This window comes from Emydura macquarii, unplaced genomic scaffold (genome assembly GCF_026122565.2).
Source record: "Emydura macquarii macquarii isolate MOO-44397 ecotype Brisbane River unplaced genomic scaffold, CSIRO-AGI_Emac_v2 contig_509, whole genome shotgun sequence".
NCBI classification, from domain to species: domain Eukaryota; kingdom Metazoa; phylum Chordata; order Testudines; family Chelidae; genus Emydura; species Emydura macquarii.
In genome coordinates, this window is record NW_027130646.1 from 1,321,707 (window position 1) to 1,339,521 (window position 17,815).

At 54.5% G+C, this 17,815-nt stretch overlaps 1 protein-coding gene across 2 annotated transcripts in view; it reads left to right on the plus strand.

The window, feature by feature from the left end:
- The first annotated feature begins 12,670 nt into the window (after nt 1-12,670).
- Nucleotides 12,671-17,815, plus strand: part of LOC137147202 (beta-arrestin-1) — a 173,687-nt gene continuing 168,542 nt past the window's right edge. For both annotated transcript variants that reach the window (XM_067539090.1, XM_067539091.1), the window contains exon 1: nt 12,671-13,069. In XM_067539090.1, the coding sequence (XP_067395191.1) occupies nt 13,050-13,069 (20 nt within the window). In that variant the 5' untranslated portion in view covers nt 12,671-13,049. The remainder of the gene's footprint in view (nt 13,070-17,815) is intronic.

The following is a 17,815-nucleotide window of genomic DNA, read 5'->3' on the forward strand; positions in this document are numbered from 1 at the left end:
GAGAAACGAGCCCATTGTCTCAGCCCAGCTCCTAAGGAATAGTGTGGGCGATGCACGTCATCTTGGGCACTGACTTGATGGTGCTGAACCACGCACGTTAGCTGCTCTGCTAATGTGAATCTCAGAGTGAATCTCAAACCCGTTTTTACATAGCACTGACAATGTGCAGGCGCTGTACAAACCGCAGTGCACTTGTTCGTGTACGTGGGGGATGCTGCCCTCTAGTGGCTCACCCACAAAGGATAAGGGACCTACTACTACTGACAGCTCAAGGAGCTCTCCTTTAGCTCAAGGTGGCCTGTGGTGGGGAGTGTTTAAGAACCATGGTTCTAGTCTCAGCTCCTCAGGTGCGTGTGTGAGAGAGAGAGAAATGTATACAACTGTCTGCAGCTTGCTAACTTTGCACCGCTCACCCTATTCTTTCCAGGAGCCCAGATTAGATGGCTGCTGTAACCCTGCTGGGTTTCCCGTCCTGGATTGCTAACTTTTCACTTAGCCATCCTCCTCCCTGCCTTTGTGCTCTGAGATCTATCCCGGAGAACTGGGCTACAGAGCCGTTCTCCTTGCAGGCACCGGTCCAAATCCAGCCTGTGTCCGTTTCTGGCCTGTATGAACTGAGTCGTGACTCAGCCTAGTCCTTAGTGGGCAGGGAGTTTGAATGTTGGCACCCCATGCTAACAGGGCGTCTCTTTGCTGCCCCTTTCTTCCCCCAGGGGCTAGCCCCTGCACCGAGACTTGTCTGCTACTGCCTCCTCGCTAATGGACCCTCTCCCTCCCAAAGGAACGGCTCATTTTCTTAGTCCAATAGGTCCTGAGTTCAATTCCCCGCATGTAACCAGACATGGGGTGTCATTGCACTATCGCGGGGCTGGAGCACTGTCCTTTGAGCCCAGAGGGTCTGACAACTTGTTGCCCTGCCCTGTGGATGGCCACGAGGGCTGCCCGTCCAATTCCTTTCACCTTCACGTGGTTTCTACCCACGATGAGTTTAGGAAGGGTGTTGTGTGCAGCCACAGATCTCTGGGGCTGTCCCGAGCTGGACCGTTTGGCCTGGCACAGATAAAATCTCCCCGTGTGGTAACAGAAATAAAAGGGGCTGGAGCAATGCGACAGGGTGGTGGCCCGAATTCAGCAGCCACGACCTTTGCAGGAGGATTTCCAAGCTTCAAGAAACAGACTTCTGTAGCCCTCCAATACCCGATCCCTTTGGCTGAAATCAGAGAGGAGGGGGGTCTGAATTGCTGCAACCTTCCCTTGGTTAATTACGCTGCCGCCAGGCCCCGAGGTGTAATTTACAGCCCCTTCTGCATCAGCAATGAAGGTGGGTAAGCAGCTCAGGGCTGGAAGGGAGGAGTGCAGCCGGAGAAGGAGCTCAAAGGTGCAGATAAGACTGTGTAGGTTAAAGTCGGCCCTGTCTTTCGGCCCAGCGTGCTTTCACCCCTTCACCTTCCCTGACGCCCACTTGCTGCCGTGCCTTGCCGATCACCCCGGTCTGAGCCTGTACAGAGCGTGGGGATTTATCACCGGGGACGCAGCTGACTCGTAACGCACAAAATAGAAGCCTACGTAGATCCACCCCCACCAACCGCCTTTCTGCTCCTGGCTGCAGACTAGTCCCCCTGCCCCCATCTAGGGCTGTGTTGCTACCCAGCTTGCTGTGGCTACAGGACACCAGCGACTGCAGTTGCATTGTGTTCCCCACCCACACCCTCTCAGCTCAGAGTGAGTCATCACCAGCCTCTTTGCCTTTTGTTTAACCATCACAGCGGCGAAGAAAAGCAACGCGGCCCTGGATGCTCAGAGTCCTCGTTATTCAAGGTCTGTCTCTCCGCCCGCAAACATAGCTGTGCCTGGCTGTTTCAATGAGAATGGTCTTGTGGGTATTTTTCTTTTCAAATTTAATCTGTCAACGGCAAGTGTCATTCCTGCCACTTATTCCCAGGTGCTGGGAACAGACAGTTACCTTGAGAATCTCGTTATTGCAATTACACTTCAAATGGCAAACAGTTTAAAAAGTTCGGCGTTGGGAGAGATGAGATGTCAGCCCCACTTCCTGTTGTGCCTGTAGATTTCTTACAGCACTGTACCTCCCAGAATCGTAGCAAGAGGCGCATAATGTTGGGTTGGTGGCTCCGCTTAAATCCCCAGCTCTTGGAGTCATGTGAGTTGGTGAGACTCCCAGCTTTCATTCAATATATTTCTGGCTTGTACAGTTGCAGATGAAAGCTCAAAAATGTGAACCCTTAAAGCCTCAAGCAGAAGGCCAATTAAAAAGACTCCCAAAATATCTATCTATCTATCTTCAAATCTCATGATTTTTTTTTTTTTTCAAAGCCAATCTCATGAACTCTGAACAGGTGGGTTGACAATGTGGTTTCAAATGTACGTCAGTGCTTTGCCACATGCCATGTTATGGCTCTAAGCACTGGTTCAGATCAGTAATGGAGATGGAGCCTTTCAAGAAATCAGCTTTCGGTCTGGATAACCTCCCAGGTCTGCAGTGACTGAAAGATCCTACTATCTGATGACTATTGGGGATCCTAAATGAAATGAGTTTTCAACTCAGTCTCGTTCTCGATGATCAGGTGTCCTTATCTTTCTAACCAACTGGCGCCACAAGGCTCCATGTTTCATGGCTGGATAACCTTCAGCAGGCCCCTTAACGGAGATGATCTGTACAGCCCTGCATGCCTGTTACAGGTGAAGACAAAACCTATTTTCTTCCTGCGCTTGCGATATCTCTTTCTGCTGCACACACTAATGCTTAGGCTTTTCACTCTGTCTTCATGGAAAAACTGAAATGTCAGAAGTGTTTTTTTGTTTCAAAATGTTCAAACCTGACCTGTTTGTTTCTTCAAAATTTCTAGTAAATCTCTTTCAACCTTTTAAAAAAGATATATATTGGAATTTTAATGGCTAGTGAAAACACGATTTATTTATTCTTTTTTTGCAAAAACAAAATGTCAGCTAGTTTTTCATGAGGCTCCTTGATTTGTGGGGCGGTGGGGAAAGGCACTTACCCCTTGAAAACTTTTCTGTCAAAAAAATCTGCCCTGCCCTGGGGGCGGTGGCCACTGGCCGTACTCTGATCAAGCACTTGATGGCTCTGTGATATACAGCGTTCCCTAGGGGAGATGGTCCCTGGTAAACAAAGGAGACCAAGCTGGCGCCAAACAAAGAAGCATACGCACTTTGGACAAACTGGACTGAAAAGTCTCCGGAGCAGGGACCAATGGTAAAAAGGGAGACAGCGTGAGGGCAGTGATGCTATGATGCTGGTACACTGGGTAGCAATATGTGCAACTAGGTGGCTCCAGATTGCCTGACTGGTTTTCCTCTTCTAACAGCATTGGCTTCCCTACTTGCCATTCAGTTCAGCCCTTTCGCATTGGCTGGTTCTTGTAGGAGTTCCTACTGATTTCCTTCTCCCTGACTTTTAGATCTCTTCTAGGTCCAGTGTAAAGACATTGCCGGAGCTATGCCAGCGCAACTCCCTGATGTGGATGAACTGCACAATGGAGCTTGTACTGGTGTGGTGCGGCCTGGTAATTTGCCGTGGGAAATGCCTGAGAAGCCCTTGAGGTCTGCAGTGTATCCCTGGAACAAACACTCCCCCGCCCCCAGTCTGGACAGGCCTTGGTCACGTAATGGCACGCTGCCTGTTTCTAACGGACCCTCTCAGCTCCGTCTCTCTTCCCAAAGGAATGCTGCTGTCCCGCCCTGAAGTCTTGCGTTCTGGCCGGTTGTAAAGCTAACAACGCGGTGCCGCATCACACCTTAGTGGCATGTATCTGCAACAAGAGGTAGGCTGCCCGCACACAGCATTGCTCCAGCAGGGACTGTATCTTGAAGAAGACGGTACTGTACCTAGAGAAGGCAGCGGGTGGATTCCAGGCAGGCCGCTGTCTCCAGGACATAACTGTTATCCTCTTCCTCCTGGGCGATGTCTCTCCTGCTGTGGAAATGCACCATGGGCGGCACAGGTGGGGTTCCTCCTTGCCTTTATTCCATGTGTCTTATGGAACCAGCTGACCAGCCCTGGACTCCCAGTCCTTGGGCCCTTCTCTCTGGTTATGGAGAAGAGCAGCGGATTTTCTGGCGACTCAGCGGGGAGCCGGCAGGAGGAAAAGAAAGGAGTTTAGCTGTCTGCTGAGCTGGAGCTGGGTGTTAATAACCAAATCTACCCACCCTCCAGTCCCAGCTACATCATATGACGCCCAGTGGCTAGCCCCTTGTGCAGAGCCATACGCAGCCCGCTCTCTCCTTGGCAGAGGTGCTGGGATCTCAGGGAAGGCTGGCTTTAGCAGGGGGCAGTGCTGTCAGCTGAGTGCACCCAGCATCGTATGAACTCCAAGCGAGAGCTAGATCATCCTAGCTGAGGGTTACATCAGACAGAGCCTATGATTCAGACACACGCCCCAGCAGCAGAAGGGCTTGCTGGGAAAGGGCCCTGCTGGGGGACGATTTGAAGGGAGAGGCACAGGGTCACTAGAGTGGCATGTAATGAAAGCATCCGTGTTAAAGCATATAAATAGCAGCATTTACACAGGGGAAACATAAGGGCCGCGGGCCCAGCACATTTAATGAAGACAGGGAATCTCTTAGCAGAATCTCTTACACGCTCCCCAGCGTGTCTTAGTGCTTGCAACGTGCCTGAAAGCGGATTGTATTCAGGACATTGTATTATAACGGAACATTTTGGAGAAGGCTGGGCTAGTGATGAAGGCACCGGGTTGGGATCCAGGAGATCAGGGTTGGGACGACTTTAGCCGACAATATAGAACTACGAGGCCTACCACACTCAGTTAATGCAGAACTGATTCGACCGAGCAGAGGCACCACGCGGAACTGGCAACGCACAGACGCTCCAGTTCACGGCAGCATCGCATCCATCTTGTAAATGAATGAACTGAGGCTTGCTGAGGGTCAGCGGTGGGAGGTGACTAAGTCACCTGGGAACGTGACCCGCCAATCCTGACTCTCAAGGTGTCTGCGTCAACGCTTCAAACACACTACAGCTCATCGCTCCTGCAACCCTCCCAAACGGGAAGTTAGACTCCAGCAATTTATCTGCTCTGTAAGAAACGGAGCCCTGACCGCTAATTAGCCAGTATGTGTAATGAGTGGTTCAGGCAAATGCCCGTCTCTGATTTTTGCCCTTCATGGGGGCAATGTTCTCCCCCCACGGGGCTGCCGTTGCGTCTCACAGTGTAGCTCCACGGTGGGGCTCTTTAAATGCGACGGAGGACAGAAGCAAAGCGTGGTGGCTCCGAAAGCAACCTTGCAAAGAGCAGGGTTCAAAGTCACCCGTCAAGAGTTCTTCCTTCTGAACAGGATGTGCAGGGGGAAGAGAGAACAGGAGCAGACAGGGCAGCTTGTTAGTGAGGGAACAGCAGGGCGGAGAAAGCTGAACATCTTTTATTGTCAAAAAGACGACCTCAGTTTCTTCTGCCTAGTGAGGTTCCCTAATGCGGTAGGGCCAGCTGTGAGCATGGAGAAGTCGCTGCTTTCTTATTGCAGTCGCCACTGAGAGCAGGGCCCTGCTGGCGCTTGCACAGACTGGTTGGAGGCAAGATGCCCCCAGGGCGAGAGGGGAAATGGAGCAGGTTAGTCCTGCTTTGAGCAGGGGGTTGGACTAGATGACCCCCTGAGGTCCCTTCCAACTCTAATATTCTACACATGACTGAGATCACACAGCTGGGCTGGGGCAGAGATGAGATGAGAAGCCAGGTCTCCTGCCCCTCAGGTCAGAGCCCTGCCCTCTGGATCATGCCGCCTCAGCCCCCTGGGATGCCGTCAGTCATGGCTAAGTCAGTGGGTCTGACATCCTGAAGTCACCCAGGGGCAGACGAGTGACACACTCTGGTGTCCGAGTCGTAGGCGCCTTAGAATGCAGCTGTTGGCAGCTTCTCCGGTCCCACCAGGCCCTGCTGCGGGAGCGAGAGGGGGATCGCTGTCAGCAGCGTAACGCCAGTGGCCGACAGCCGAGCGCTTCTGAGTCCAGACTGCGGACAGCGGCTGTGTTCCTCGTGCGCACGCCGTTACAGTGCCGGATTTCACAGCCGCCGTAAGCAGGCTGAGAGATGCAGCAGTGCTCGTTTCGCGTCTATCCCTCTCCGCCTGGCGCAGAGCCGGTTCAGTCCCTGTTTGTGACTTACCCAAGAGCTCAGCCAACTTTATTATTCCAGTGCTGCCGATCCCGGAGCTGTGCTGAAAGGCACAGACCATTTTAGGGACACCAGAAGGCCAATGTTGCGGCCCTTCTTGGAATGGTATCTTTAGCTCTTCCCTGTGGCTTGGAGGCCGGGAATAACTTACTTTAGCAATGGAAAAGCCTGTTGGAGCAGCAGTGTGGTCCTGCCTCTGGCCATGCAGGGTTCTAGGGTGACCAAATAGTCCCGCTATTTGGGACTTTGTCTAATATAAGTGCCTGTTATCCTCCTGCCTGGCCAGGTTTTTTTACACTAGCTCTCTGGTCACCCTGTCTTTACTGCACCTTTGCTGAGTGCGCCGCTCAGTCAAACCTTACGTCCCAAAGGAAGGGAGACCCAGCCTCTTCCCCGAGGGTTTACAGTCTATCTTCCCTCTTATGGCTGGTGGGGGGAAATGCATAATAGGGTGATCCAGGGGTCTATTGCATGTGATGTGTTCATCTCCAAGCATATGGACCAGCTGACTGGTCTTCATCCCAGGCCTATTCCAATCGCTTGCTATTATTTGTAGACATGTCTGGGAGTCCCAGTCACGGACCAGGATCCTGCTGTGCTAAGCACTGTACAGACACAGAACAAAAAGATGGTCCCTGCCCCAATCCTTCCTCCTGTGGAAGCTACTCCTTGCCTCTAATCTTTCCCGTGAGCTCCCGTGTCTTGTCTGAGTTACGGTGAGCGGAACGAAGTGCGGTATTCCGGGTGAGGGCATGCCATTGAGCTATAGAATTTTTTCAGCATTTTCCTCCCCGCCCCGTCCCATTCCTCACACATCTTAACACGGTGTGTGCTCTGTTGGCTGCCGCAGGACATTGAGAAGAGAGTATTTTAGGTAAGCTCCAAACTCATATTGAACTGGTGCTGTGGCTGACCCCTTGGGGTCAGAGGGAACCTTTTTAGTAAAAAGCAGAGAGTTTAAGTAACTGGTCTCTTTACTGGACCTAGTGCTGATTGGGGAGCCAGGAACTGGAATGCAGTAAAGGGGGCTGTGGGCATTTGTGGACTGGCTTCTTGATAACCAGTGTGGGGAAATCAGAAGCAGTTTGTGGCTGGTTGGGAAGCCGGGCTTCAGTGTCACCCACCAGCGTGGGGAGAATCTGCTCCCCTTTTGCAGCCTGTCCTGACCTGGGCATTATCAGTTAGCAACCCTGGGCACAGGCGGGGCACAGACCCTCAAGCCTGTCCCTGTTTTTTCGTTTGTTGTCCCCCGTAATTAATGGAGTTCAGGCTCAGTGGCTCCTCCCCTCAGGCTGGGAGAGGAGCTTTCAGCCCTGAAACTCAAACAGACAACTCCAGCCACACCCTTTCTCTGGAGGGCAGGCTTTTAACAAGTCCTGGGCGGGGCCTTGACTGGCTCCAGGTGTGTTAATTAACCTGGCCTAACACCTGCTCTGCTACCAGGGGAAAAGGGACTTGCTGCTCCTGCGGTTGATACATGGGCCGTCAAGTGAGCGCTCTCTTGTGGGGGCCAGCCTCCCTGCACCCCTTGCTGCTACTGCCATGTGGGGGCTCTGCTGGCCTGCCTGACTGCCTCCCTGCAGGGAGTGAGCGGCCCCACCACTGCTGCTGCTACCACCTGTGGGGGGCCCTTCCTGGCCAGCTGTTTGCTGCTGCTGCTGCTGCTTTTGCTGCCTGGGAGGAGAAGGAGGAAGACCACCACTGCAGGGGGAGTGTGTTGGTCCACACCGGGACGCTGTGGAGGGGCTTGGTGAGTTGCTGGGCTGAGTGATTGTGACATCTCTGCTCTTGTGGTGGTGGGGGAAGCTATTGGTGTTAGTGTGGGGAGGGGGGAGCAGCATGGAGCCCTCCCCCCACATCCATCTACATGGATCCATCAAACATGCTTTCTTCCCCCTCCCCCCTTTAGCCGCTTGTCTCTGCCTCACCCTGACCTACTTCCTCAAGGCACCCGTCTTTTTCAGTGCCCATGAGCCCCCGCAACCCCCTGTTTTTCTTTGTGCCCCCTGCTCACTGCACCCCTGATGTTCTTGTAACACCCCCTCCCTTTCCCAGTGCAGCCAGAGGAGCCGGCACCCCCCACACCCACCCCGAATAAGGCCCCTGACACCCTTCTTTGTCAGTGCCCTCCTCCCCTGCCTGCAGCCTTGTGGGGAGGAGAGGTCAGCCATCCCGCCCCTCCCTTTCCTAGACCCCCCCTTCCCTCGGTGTTTGCCCCTGTGACCCCTCCCTGCTAGGACCCTCCTTCCCTGCCTGCATCCTAGCAGGGAGGAGCGGTCCGCCCTGACCTGCCCTTTTGCCCTTTGCCCATGCCCATTCCCCGGTGTCTGCTCCTGTCCATCCCCCTAAACGGACACAGAGACCCCCTCGGTCAACCCTGTCCCTGCCCCTCAGCCTGCTCCCCTATCTACCTCTGCAGCTACTGCTTGGACCACGCTGCTGCCGGAGCTACGGCCACCACCACCCTCCCTGGGGCAGCGGCAGACACTGCCGGCAGAAAGGGTCAGGGGAAAAAGAAAGGGATCTCCTCGTCAACCTCCTCCTAGCACTGGCCAAAGTGGCCAGCTACAAGACCAGGGAGAGGAGCTTGGCTGAGGGGTGCTCTGCAACTGTGGGTCCTACTTCCATTCCTCCGTCCGCTCACGCATCCTGGCAGGGTTTCTCTGGGCAGCGTCCTCTGGCTCCCTAGACACCTTCCGGGAGCAGTGGGCACTGTCTGGAGTTCTCTGCTTGGTGTCCCCTTCCAGTTCCCTCCGTTTGACCCTTTGACCTTCGCGCCCTTTCCTGTTTTCTCATTAGTTGTCCCCTGAAATCAATTGAGTCCTGGGTCCAGTGGCTCCTCCCCTTAGGCTGGGGGAGGGGCCTTTAGCAGTGGGTGGGCTTGTGCCCGCCCACTTCCTGGAATTCAAATAGCAGCACTCTCCAGTAGTCATCTAGTCTCACCCTGTCGCCATTACGTAGTGAAATCTTATAACAACACACATGACATCACAACAGACATGTTACTATACATAACAATAATGATCAGTACATTGGGAACTTTCCAAACGGGACATATTTTGCATTAGACAATACACCATGACATTATAAGGGTGACCATAGGAGTGCAGGGCATCACAACCCTATCCTCCAAAGCACTGGCAACCCCTCCCAGCTTGGTATCGTCCGCAAACTTTGTAAGTGTTCTCTCTATGCCATTATCTAAATCATTGATGAAGACATTGAATAGGATCGATCATTGAAGGATCCGACTCGTTATGCCCTTCCAGCTCAACTGTGAACCACAGCTAACTACTCTCTGGGAACAGTTTTCCAACTAGTCACTCCGTCTAGGCTGTATTTCACTAGTTTATTTATGAGAAGGTCATGCAAGATAGATAGTACCAAAAGCCATACTAAGGTCAAAATATACCACATCTACCGCTTTCCTCTATCCGCAAGGCTGTTACCCTGTCAAAGAAAGCGGTCAGGTTGGTCTGACACAATTTGTTCCTGACAAATCTATGCTGATTGTAACTGATCATCTTCTAGGTGTCTGCAAATTGATGGCTTAATTATTTGCTCCATTATCTTTGTGGGTACTGAAGTTAAGATGACTGGTCTGTAATTCCCCCTGTAATTAATCTGGGTGCTAGGCACATGCGTAGAAGAAATGGTCTCTGTGATAAATGTAATTCAAGACAAGACTTGAAAAGCGGATGAAACAAATGATCCCAGGGGATAGGGGGATGGGAACGCACGGCTGTGTGGACTAGCTCAGCACACGGTTAGCAGGTTTCAAGTCAAAGGGTTTTTGTCGTTATGGGTCTCTTCTGTTATTCTTCTCCGTTACACACACACACAGCCAGAGCTCCACCTGTCTGAATGTGGAATTGAACCTCATGTTGTTACCATTAGTTCTTGAGAACCAGGAAGTGAAACTGACCAGTCTGATTTTAGCAGCCAAATAAAGGAAACAGATGGCAGCCGTGGAAAGAGATTATGTCAAATATTATTTATATTCCTGTGGAGGGTTACACATGCAGCTGGGTGAGGGTTGGGTCTCTGATTAACAGCAGCGTACCTCTGCTGAGGCCTTTTATAAGCCTCAGCCAGGTCAAGTGCCCCATTGTGTTAGGCACTGCACAAACTCACAGTAAATAACAGTCCCTGCCCCAAATGGTTGCGTCATTGTAATTAGACCTGGCTGAGAATCATCTTTCATGGGCGCTGTTGTTCTTCTCTCAGCAGGGCTGCGTCTCCCATCATGCAGCAGAGCCAGGGACTCCCATGATGCCGTGCCTTCCCTCTGCAAGAAGGGAGACTGAAGTGCATCATGGGTGATGTAGTCTGACCCGGGAAACTGAAATATTTGGGGTTTTCAGCCTAAAAAACTCAAATTTGCGCAGAAAATAAAAATTTTCGGTGGGAAGAGAACCCCAATCTTCAGCCTGCTGTAAGTGTAACACAGGGAGCGGAGGAGAGTCAGGCTAGGCGTATTTGAGTAGCTTCAGCGTCTGCTTCAGAAATGGAAATTGCCTCCTGTCGTCTCCTGCCTCGAACTCCCCGTCTCGAACTCTTTGATTTTAGTGGACTACTTAGTTACACAAATAGCCCTTTATTAATTGGAGAGCAGCTCTTCATGCGGGCTTAGCCATTTTCAAACCGCAGGCACAGCGACTGGGCCATTGCTGTCTGTTTAAAGAATTAACATCAGACCTAGAACTTCAGTGACATCATGAGCGAGAATCAAGAGGGGACAAACCACAGCTAGGTTTTCAAACAACCACAATTACGTAATGGAGAAAACTGCTAAGGCACCGTCCCCTGCTCCCTGCATCCTGGCTGATGTTGCCTCCAGCATCGTGCTGGAGAAGCGTGTGTAAGGTTCATGTCCTGAAAGAAACTATTGCGTGTTTCCTTCCATCTTCCTCATACCCCCAGCCTTTTAACACTGCCCATCGGAGAGTGGGACCCAGACCTTCCCACCTCTGCCAGAGATTCCCTGGGGGACCTTGGACAAGTCCCTGTATCTCTCTTTCCCTGGGATCACCAGTTACACAATGGGGCTATTTCCTTTCCTCTGCCTTTTGTCCATTTGGGGTGTATGTTCTTTGAGGAAGGGATGGGCTCGCAATGTATTCATATGAGCCCAGTGGTGTTCTGATCCCAGGTGCAGCCTCTAGGTGCTACTCTACTTTTCTGTCCTTATGCCAGGCAATAGATTCAGGGAGCTCTTACATGGGGACACGGCTAGTTTTTGCATCTCTTGATATGGTTGGAAGACGATCTGGACTGGGGCGGGCTGGAGGGAAGGGAAGGGGGCTCTGAGGTGGCGTCAAGAATTCTCTATCTCTGGTGCTTGCTCACCTGCTTGGGGTTCATTTAACCGCCACATGTGGGGTCGGGAAGGAATTTTCCCCCAGGCCACATTGGCTCTGACTCGGGGGCTTTTTTTCTGCCTTCCTCTGCAATCACTTGCTAGATCGTCTGGCTAGATCTCAGCGAATCGTTTCCCTGCCATTGCAGGGCGCTTGGGCACTGGTGCACCTCGGTGATTCCCGTTTTCTGCCTGCGGCACACAATAGTCCAGTCTCCTGTGGGCTGTAATACTTGGGTCTAATTTGCACACCCACCAATCCAATGTTTCCCCCTTCTGCCCACCCAGCCTGTGCCTGGTAAGTGAACAGACTGGTGCAGTGTCCGGCCAGCAGGGGGTGTGAGGTCCAAGCACTTGAACACCACATCGGGGACTTCTGCTGCTTGAGGTAAAGGAGCAGCTCCCTCCACCCGCAGCAGTAGTAGGCTGTTCTCTCAAGAGGGGTAATGTATCACACCCTTTGCTGGTGTTCATTCCAGTGTGGCATGAAGGGAGCGCTGATCTGCACCCAAATCAGAAGCTGTTACCCCAGACACAAACCTTTGCTCAGCACTGGGAAGCCCTGTTCTGCCGTAACCATGTTCCCCCCCAGAGGTGGCTGCATTTCAGCGGGCAGGAAGTGACTCCAGTTTGCCCGCTCTGTAAAGCACTTCGGAGGGAAGGTGCGGCAGGGGTGCGAGGGCCGGCGGTTGTTAACAAGAGGCTGGTCAGGTGTCAGTGCCGAGGGCCGCGCTGGAGTGAGGCCACTGGTGCATCGTCCTGCAAGCCAAGCCGCTGGAGGGGGTTGTTCCTGCCCCAGCCCAGTTGTTTGGCAATCAGAAAGTGAAGGGTCACAGAACATTTCCAGGCAACACAAACTCCCCTGCAGGGAGACGTGCAGCGTGGCCAGCTCTCTCTTTCTCACACACACACACACACACACACACACACGCTCGAGTTCACAGGTCACAAGCAGAGTCAGCCCCCCGCTCTCCCGCAGCTGTGGGCAGGGAGAGTGGAGAGGATCCTTTCCTGAGCCGTGTCACCGCACGGGGTGCAGCAGCCGTGCAGGGCTCAGCCCTGAATTGTGCAAAGCCGGAGCAGGAGGCAGTGCTGCTCGGAGCCGCCTGAGGGTGGATCTCTCGCCATAGAGGCAAGAGGGGAAGCTGTCAGCCTGGGTACGACGCAACAGCGGGAGCGATGGAGCAGCCGTGTCTGAAAGCCACATCCCTCTAAGGGACCGTGTGTGTGTGTGTGTGTGTGTGTGTGTCCCTGTGCCTTGGATTTCCGCCCGTGCCCTTCATCTCATGGCTGGCTCCACAGCCCTGCACACAAGCCGGGCTTGTTCCAGTCTGTGAGCTGCAGGAACAAAGGCACTCCGGAGCCGGACGGACACACGCCTTGCTGTCGTGAAGCCTGCAGCCGGGCTCGGTGTGCGTGTGAGAGCGGCGGGTCCTGCGCGCAGCTTCCCACCTCCACAGCTGGGGATTTTCCACGCCTCTCGGCTCCGTCCCGACCCAGCGGCTGGAAGGGTGGCCTGGGCCATGGGAGACAAAGGAACCAGGTTGGTTAATCTGTGGTTTATTTTTGCAAGGTGGGTGGGTGGGGGGGGGAATCCTTGCTCGTGCATTATTGGGGGGGGGGGGGGCGGACCGGGCAGCCTGCTAACCCCAGGGCATGTCTGGTTCGGGGGCGGGCTCGCTCTGTGCTTTGTGTGCGGGGGGTGCGATGGCCCGGGAGGGCGGCTGCGGGCTCCGGGCACCCAGCGCGCCGCTCAATGCACGTTACGAGCCCGGTGCATCCTGCCTTCTCCGCGGCTCGGCCGCTCGGGCTGCCCGGCGCGTGTGGCTGGGTCCCCCCCCGCCGCCCCGGGCCGGCTGCAGCGGGAGAGGCTCGGAGAAGCCGGACTTTTCCGAAGTGGGGGGGCCGGGGGGGGGGGGGGGCTCGCCTTTGCTTCTCTCCCTGGCCTGATTTCCCGAGGAAGCGCTGGATAAACAGGCGGGGTCTTGGCAATGCGCAGGCCCCTCTCCCGGGAGATTTGCAGGGGCGGTGCACCGGGGGGGGGGCTGCATTTCCCCAGTGGGGGCGTTTTCCCTTCCCGGCTCTGGCTTCCCCCGGGCCAGGGCGGTGTGGGCTGCTGAGGAATCCTGGCGTGTAAACCCCTGCTGGGGTCTTGCCCGGGGGGAGCAGAGCTGGCTCCCCCCCCCCCTTGAATCCGGGGTTGCACAGATGCTGGCTGGGGGAAACCAGTTCCGTGCCCCCTGGCCTGCGCTTTCCCACCTGGCTTTGCCGTCCCTAGCAGAAAGTGAAGTGGATTCAGGGCTGGTGGCCTCCCGGCCGGGTTTAGATGCAGTGGGGCCAGAAACTGGCCCGGTTCCTGGGAGCAGATGAACGCAGGAGCGCGCCACTCTCCCTGCAATCGTCTGGGGCTCAGACTGGGTGGCTGCCCGGGATTGTTTGTGGGGGGGGGGGTTGCCATCTCATCTCGGGGTGTGCAGGGCTACAGTACGGCAGGGTCATTTTGGGGTGCGGGGGGGCTAAGGGTCACCCCCACTCCCTGTTGATGTGAAGTGCAGCTCGGCCCGCTGGGCAATGGGAGTCCCGCTTGACAAATGGGGAAACTGAGGCGCAGCAGTGCGGCCAGCGAGTCAGAGCTTCGGCTCGAGCGCAGGAGGCCTGGCTCGCAGTCCTGGCTCAGGGGCTCAGCTGGCCCTGCCTCCCTGTCCCAGTGGGATCTCAGATCCTCCTCCAGTGCTGGGTTCTGACTGGCAACTCGGGGGAGGTTCCTGCTGCAGAGACGGAGGAAATAGTGGGGGCGGGGTGTGAGTCTCTGGGCCTGTGGTGAGATGTGTGGGGGCTGAGCTGGGGAGAGCTCTCAGCCCCGAGCTGCTGCTTCCCACTTGTACCTGATGCTCATAGGTTTGGATCAGGGTATGGGTTTCAAAATCCCCTCCTGGAGCTGCTGCTCCTCCTCCTCCTCCAGGGAGGATGGTCTAGTGGTAAAACACTGGTTTAGGAGCTGTTAGGTCAATCACAGATTCCCTAGGTGACATTGGGCATGGCACCTTTTGGTGCCTCAGTTTCCCCATCTGCAAAATGGGGACAACCATCCTCCTTTTCCCCCATTCACCCCTATGCACCCCTATGTGTGTATACAATGGGGTCCTCATCTCAGAGTGCATAGATTTTAGGATCTAGGCCAGCCACAAAAATTGGGTCCAGGTTACAGTTCCAAGCCCCTTTCCCTCCGTGGATTATTCTTCAGCCATAAAAACTGATTCACCCATAACTGAAATGCACCGGTTGTTTTATTCATAACTGAAATGCAGCCACTTCTGGGGTGGGATGTGGCAGCTGGTTAACAGCTCACAGCAACACTACGCCATCGTGTGGGACAAGAAGGAGACTATCTTGTGAAAGACAGCACCGGTAGCAGTACGGCACCCCTTAAGCCAGGCGGGAGCATTGGTTCAGTACAGACTCACGAGGGAGCGAGGGACATAGATGTACTCTGATAATGCAGGAGTGAACTGTAATACACTGTCTATTAGTGACTGGCCCAAAGACAGGATAAGAGACAAATGCTGGAATTTTAAAAGGTCTTTGGGTGCCTAAATATCTTTAAAACCTGGCCCTGCTACCATCATCAGCGAAATGAACTAGATTCACGTTGTGGCCTATTGCATGGACATGTTGTTGGGGGTTTTAATAGATTTATTGTTTGCATTTTGCTACTCACCGTCCTGCATATTTAATTTCTAACCCCAGCCCTGCCCGTCTGGGTAGTACAGGTCAACAGTATTTCCTTGCTAAGAAGCACCGTCCGTTGCACTGTTATTTGTCTGTATTGCGGCAGCGGGAAGGAGGCTCAGTCGTGGGCCAGAACCCCATTGTGCGAGGGAGCCGTGTGCCAGGCCTTGAGAACGGCTTTGCTGGCGTGACTCCAACGACCTGACGGCAGAGTTAGTTGATGTAACCGAACAATGGTCAGGCTGGATTCCCAAAGTTCAGCCTGACGGAGACTTTCAAAGCACAAATGAGAGTGCCGGTGAAAGTTTCCCCCTTTGTGTTTAAAAGGAAAAGGGCTGAGCTGGGCCCAGGGACTCTCCTTTCGACGGTAGCAGTATAGGGCCTGAGATACACACTGTTCTGTGCAGGTACAGAGCCGTTCTGAGTCCAAGCAGAAGAGGACGTTGGTAACACAGGGCCAGCCCTGCAGCGCCGCCTCTGGTCACTTTAGACTACCTTGTGCGTATGTACATAAATACACTCCCCGCCCCCCATCAGTGGCATCTCTTCCTCGCTGCCTATCCTGCATGCCAGGAGCGATTCTGCATTGCCCCCTGCCCCTTCCACTCAGCCCCTCCTCCAGCTCTCTCCCCACCCTCAGACCACTACTCGAAGGAATCGGGGAGGGAAAGGGTGAAGGCTGTCCAGCCTGATGAGCTAAGGGGCTACGCTGTATGTGAATAATTATTGAGGCTCCAGGTACTTAAGGGACCCTCTCTTCCCATGGGTTCTTCCGAGACTACTGAGGTCAGCGGGCTTGTCTCTGTCCTCCTCCAGACAGCAAGCCGGGGCACGTTCAGCATCCCCCCACCTCTCCAAATGAGGAAAGTGCCATCGCCCCTGGGGAAACTGAGTCATTCCGTTACCACGGTTACCTGTTTCTGTTCATTCCCTCTCAAGCACCTGGCACTGGCCACGGGCGGAAGACAGGCTCCGGGGCTGGATGGAGCCTTGCTCTGACCCAGTCTGGCCGCTCGTGTGTTCTTACCATGCTGATAAGAACCGATCTCCGCTGCCTGTGGGCCTGCCCCTCTCCCTGCTGCACTACAGTACGGATTGAGTCATTTACGGCCGAGGTACTTCAGGGCCTGGCTCGCTCCCCCTCCGTCCCTCCTAGGCAGCGGGGCTCCCTCTGCCCTCACGTGGCTGCTTCCTGGCTGCGCCGTGCCAGTCAGGGCGGAAAGTTTCTTGTAACCCCTTCCACGACCACACACCAGGAGTGGACAGGTGTTAGACGGCCTTCTACCAACACACAGGAACACAGCTATTAACACAGCCTGGCCATTCTGACCTCCACAGAGCAGCGGGACTAGAACTCCGGTCTTCTTTCCTCCTACTGCTTAAGCTAAAGGAGGCTCTCCAGTGGCCATTAGCAGTATAGGAGGAATGACACTCACTTGGGCAGCTCTGAGTCCGTCCCGTGGAGGGTGGTGGCGGTGGCTCACATACACCGTCAGTTCAGGGTGACACGTGGGGCCGTTGGCCCCTGACTGGATCCTCTTGGTGCAGGGCTGCCCTCTGATTAGGCACAGCGGCTTTAATGCCGGTGGGAGCCTGGGTGTAAGCGTCCTGGCTAGGGGACATGGCCCTGGCAGGGTCAGTGTGATGCGGCTTTCCCTACCCAGGGCAGAATGACTCGGGGAGGAGGCGTCAGCAAGTGAGGGCTGCCCCAAACTTCAGTGTGTGTGCAGGGGGTCCGCCATACCCAGTGTGTCGTGTCTGTGTGTGTGTGTGTGTGTGAGAGAGGGGTGTGTCAATGTGTGTGCAAGGGGGGGTATACCCAGTGTGTCAGTGTGTGTGCAGGGGGGCCACCATACTCAGTGTGTCAATGTATGTGTGTATGAGGGAGGGGTGTATCCAGTGTGTTAATGTGTGTGTGTGTGTGTGTGTGAGGGAGGGGTGTATCCAGTGTGTCAATGTGTGTGCAAGGGGGGTATTCCCAGTGTGTCAGTGTGCATGTGTGTCAATGTATGTGTGTATGAGGGAGGAGCGTATCCAGTGTGTTAATGTGTGTGTGTGTGTGTGTGAGGGAGGGGTGTGTCAATGTGTGTACAAGGGGGGGTATACCCAGTGTGTCAGTGTGTGTGGGGTGGGTACTGTACCCAGTGTGTGTGTGTGTGTGTGTGTGTGCGCGGGGGGTGTACCTAGTGTGTCAATGTGTGTGCAGGGGTTGGGGAGGCATATCTAGTGTGTCAGTATGTGTGTGTGGAGTACCATAGCCAGTGTGTATGTGTGTGTATGCAGGGGGTGTACCCAGTGTGTATGTGTGTGCATGCAGGGGGTGTACCCAGTGTGTCAGTGTGTGTATGCGGGGGAGCACAGTACCCAACATACCAGTGTGTGCGTATGTGGGGTGGGGCACCACACGCAGTGTGTCAGTGGAGGAGGTGCCATATCTAGTGTGTCTGTGTGTGTGTGCCTGGGGGGTGCCCTATCCAGTGTGTCAGCGTGTGTGTGAGGTGTGTGTGTGTGCAGGGGGGCACCGTACCCGGTGTGTCCGTGTGTGTGGGGTCATCATGCC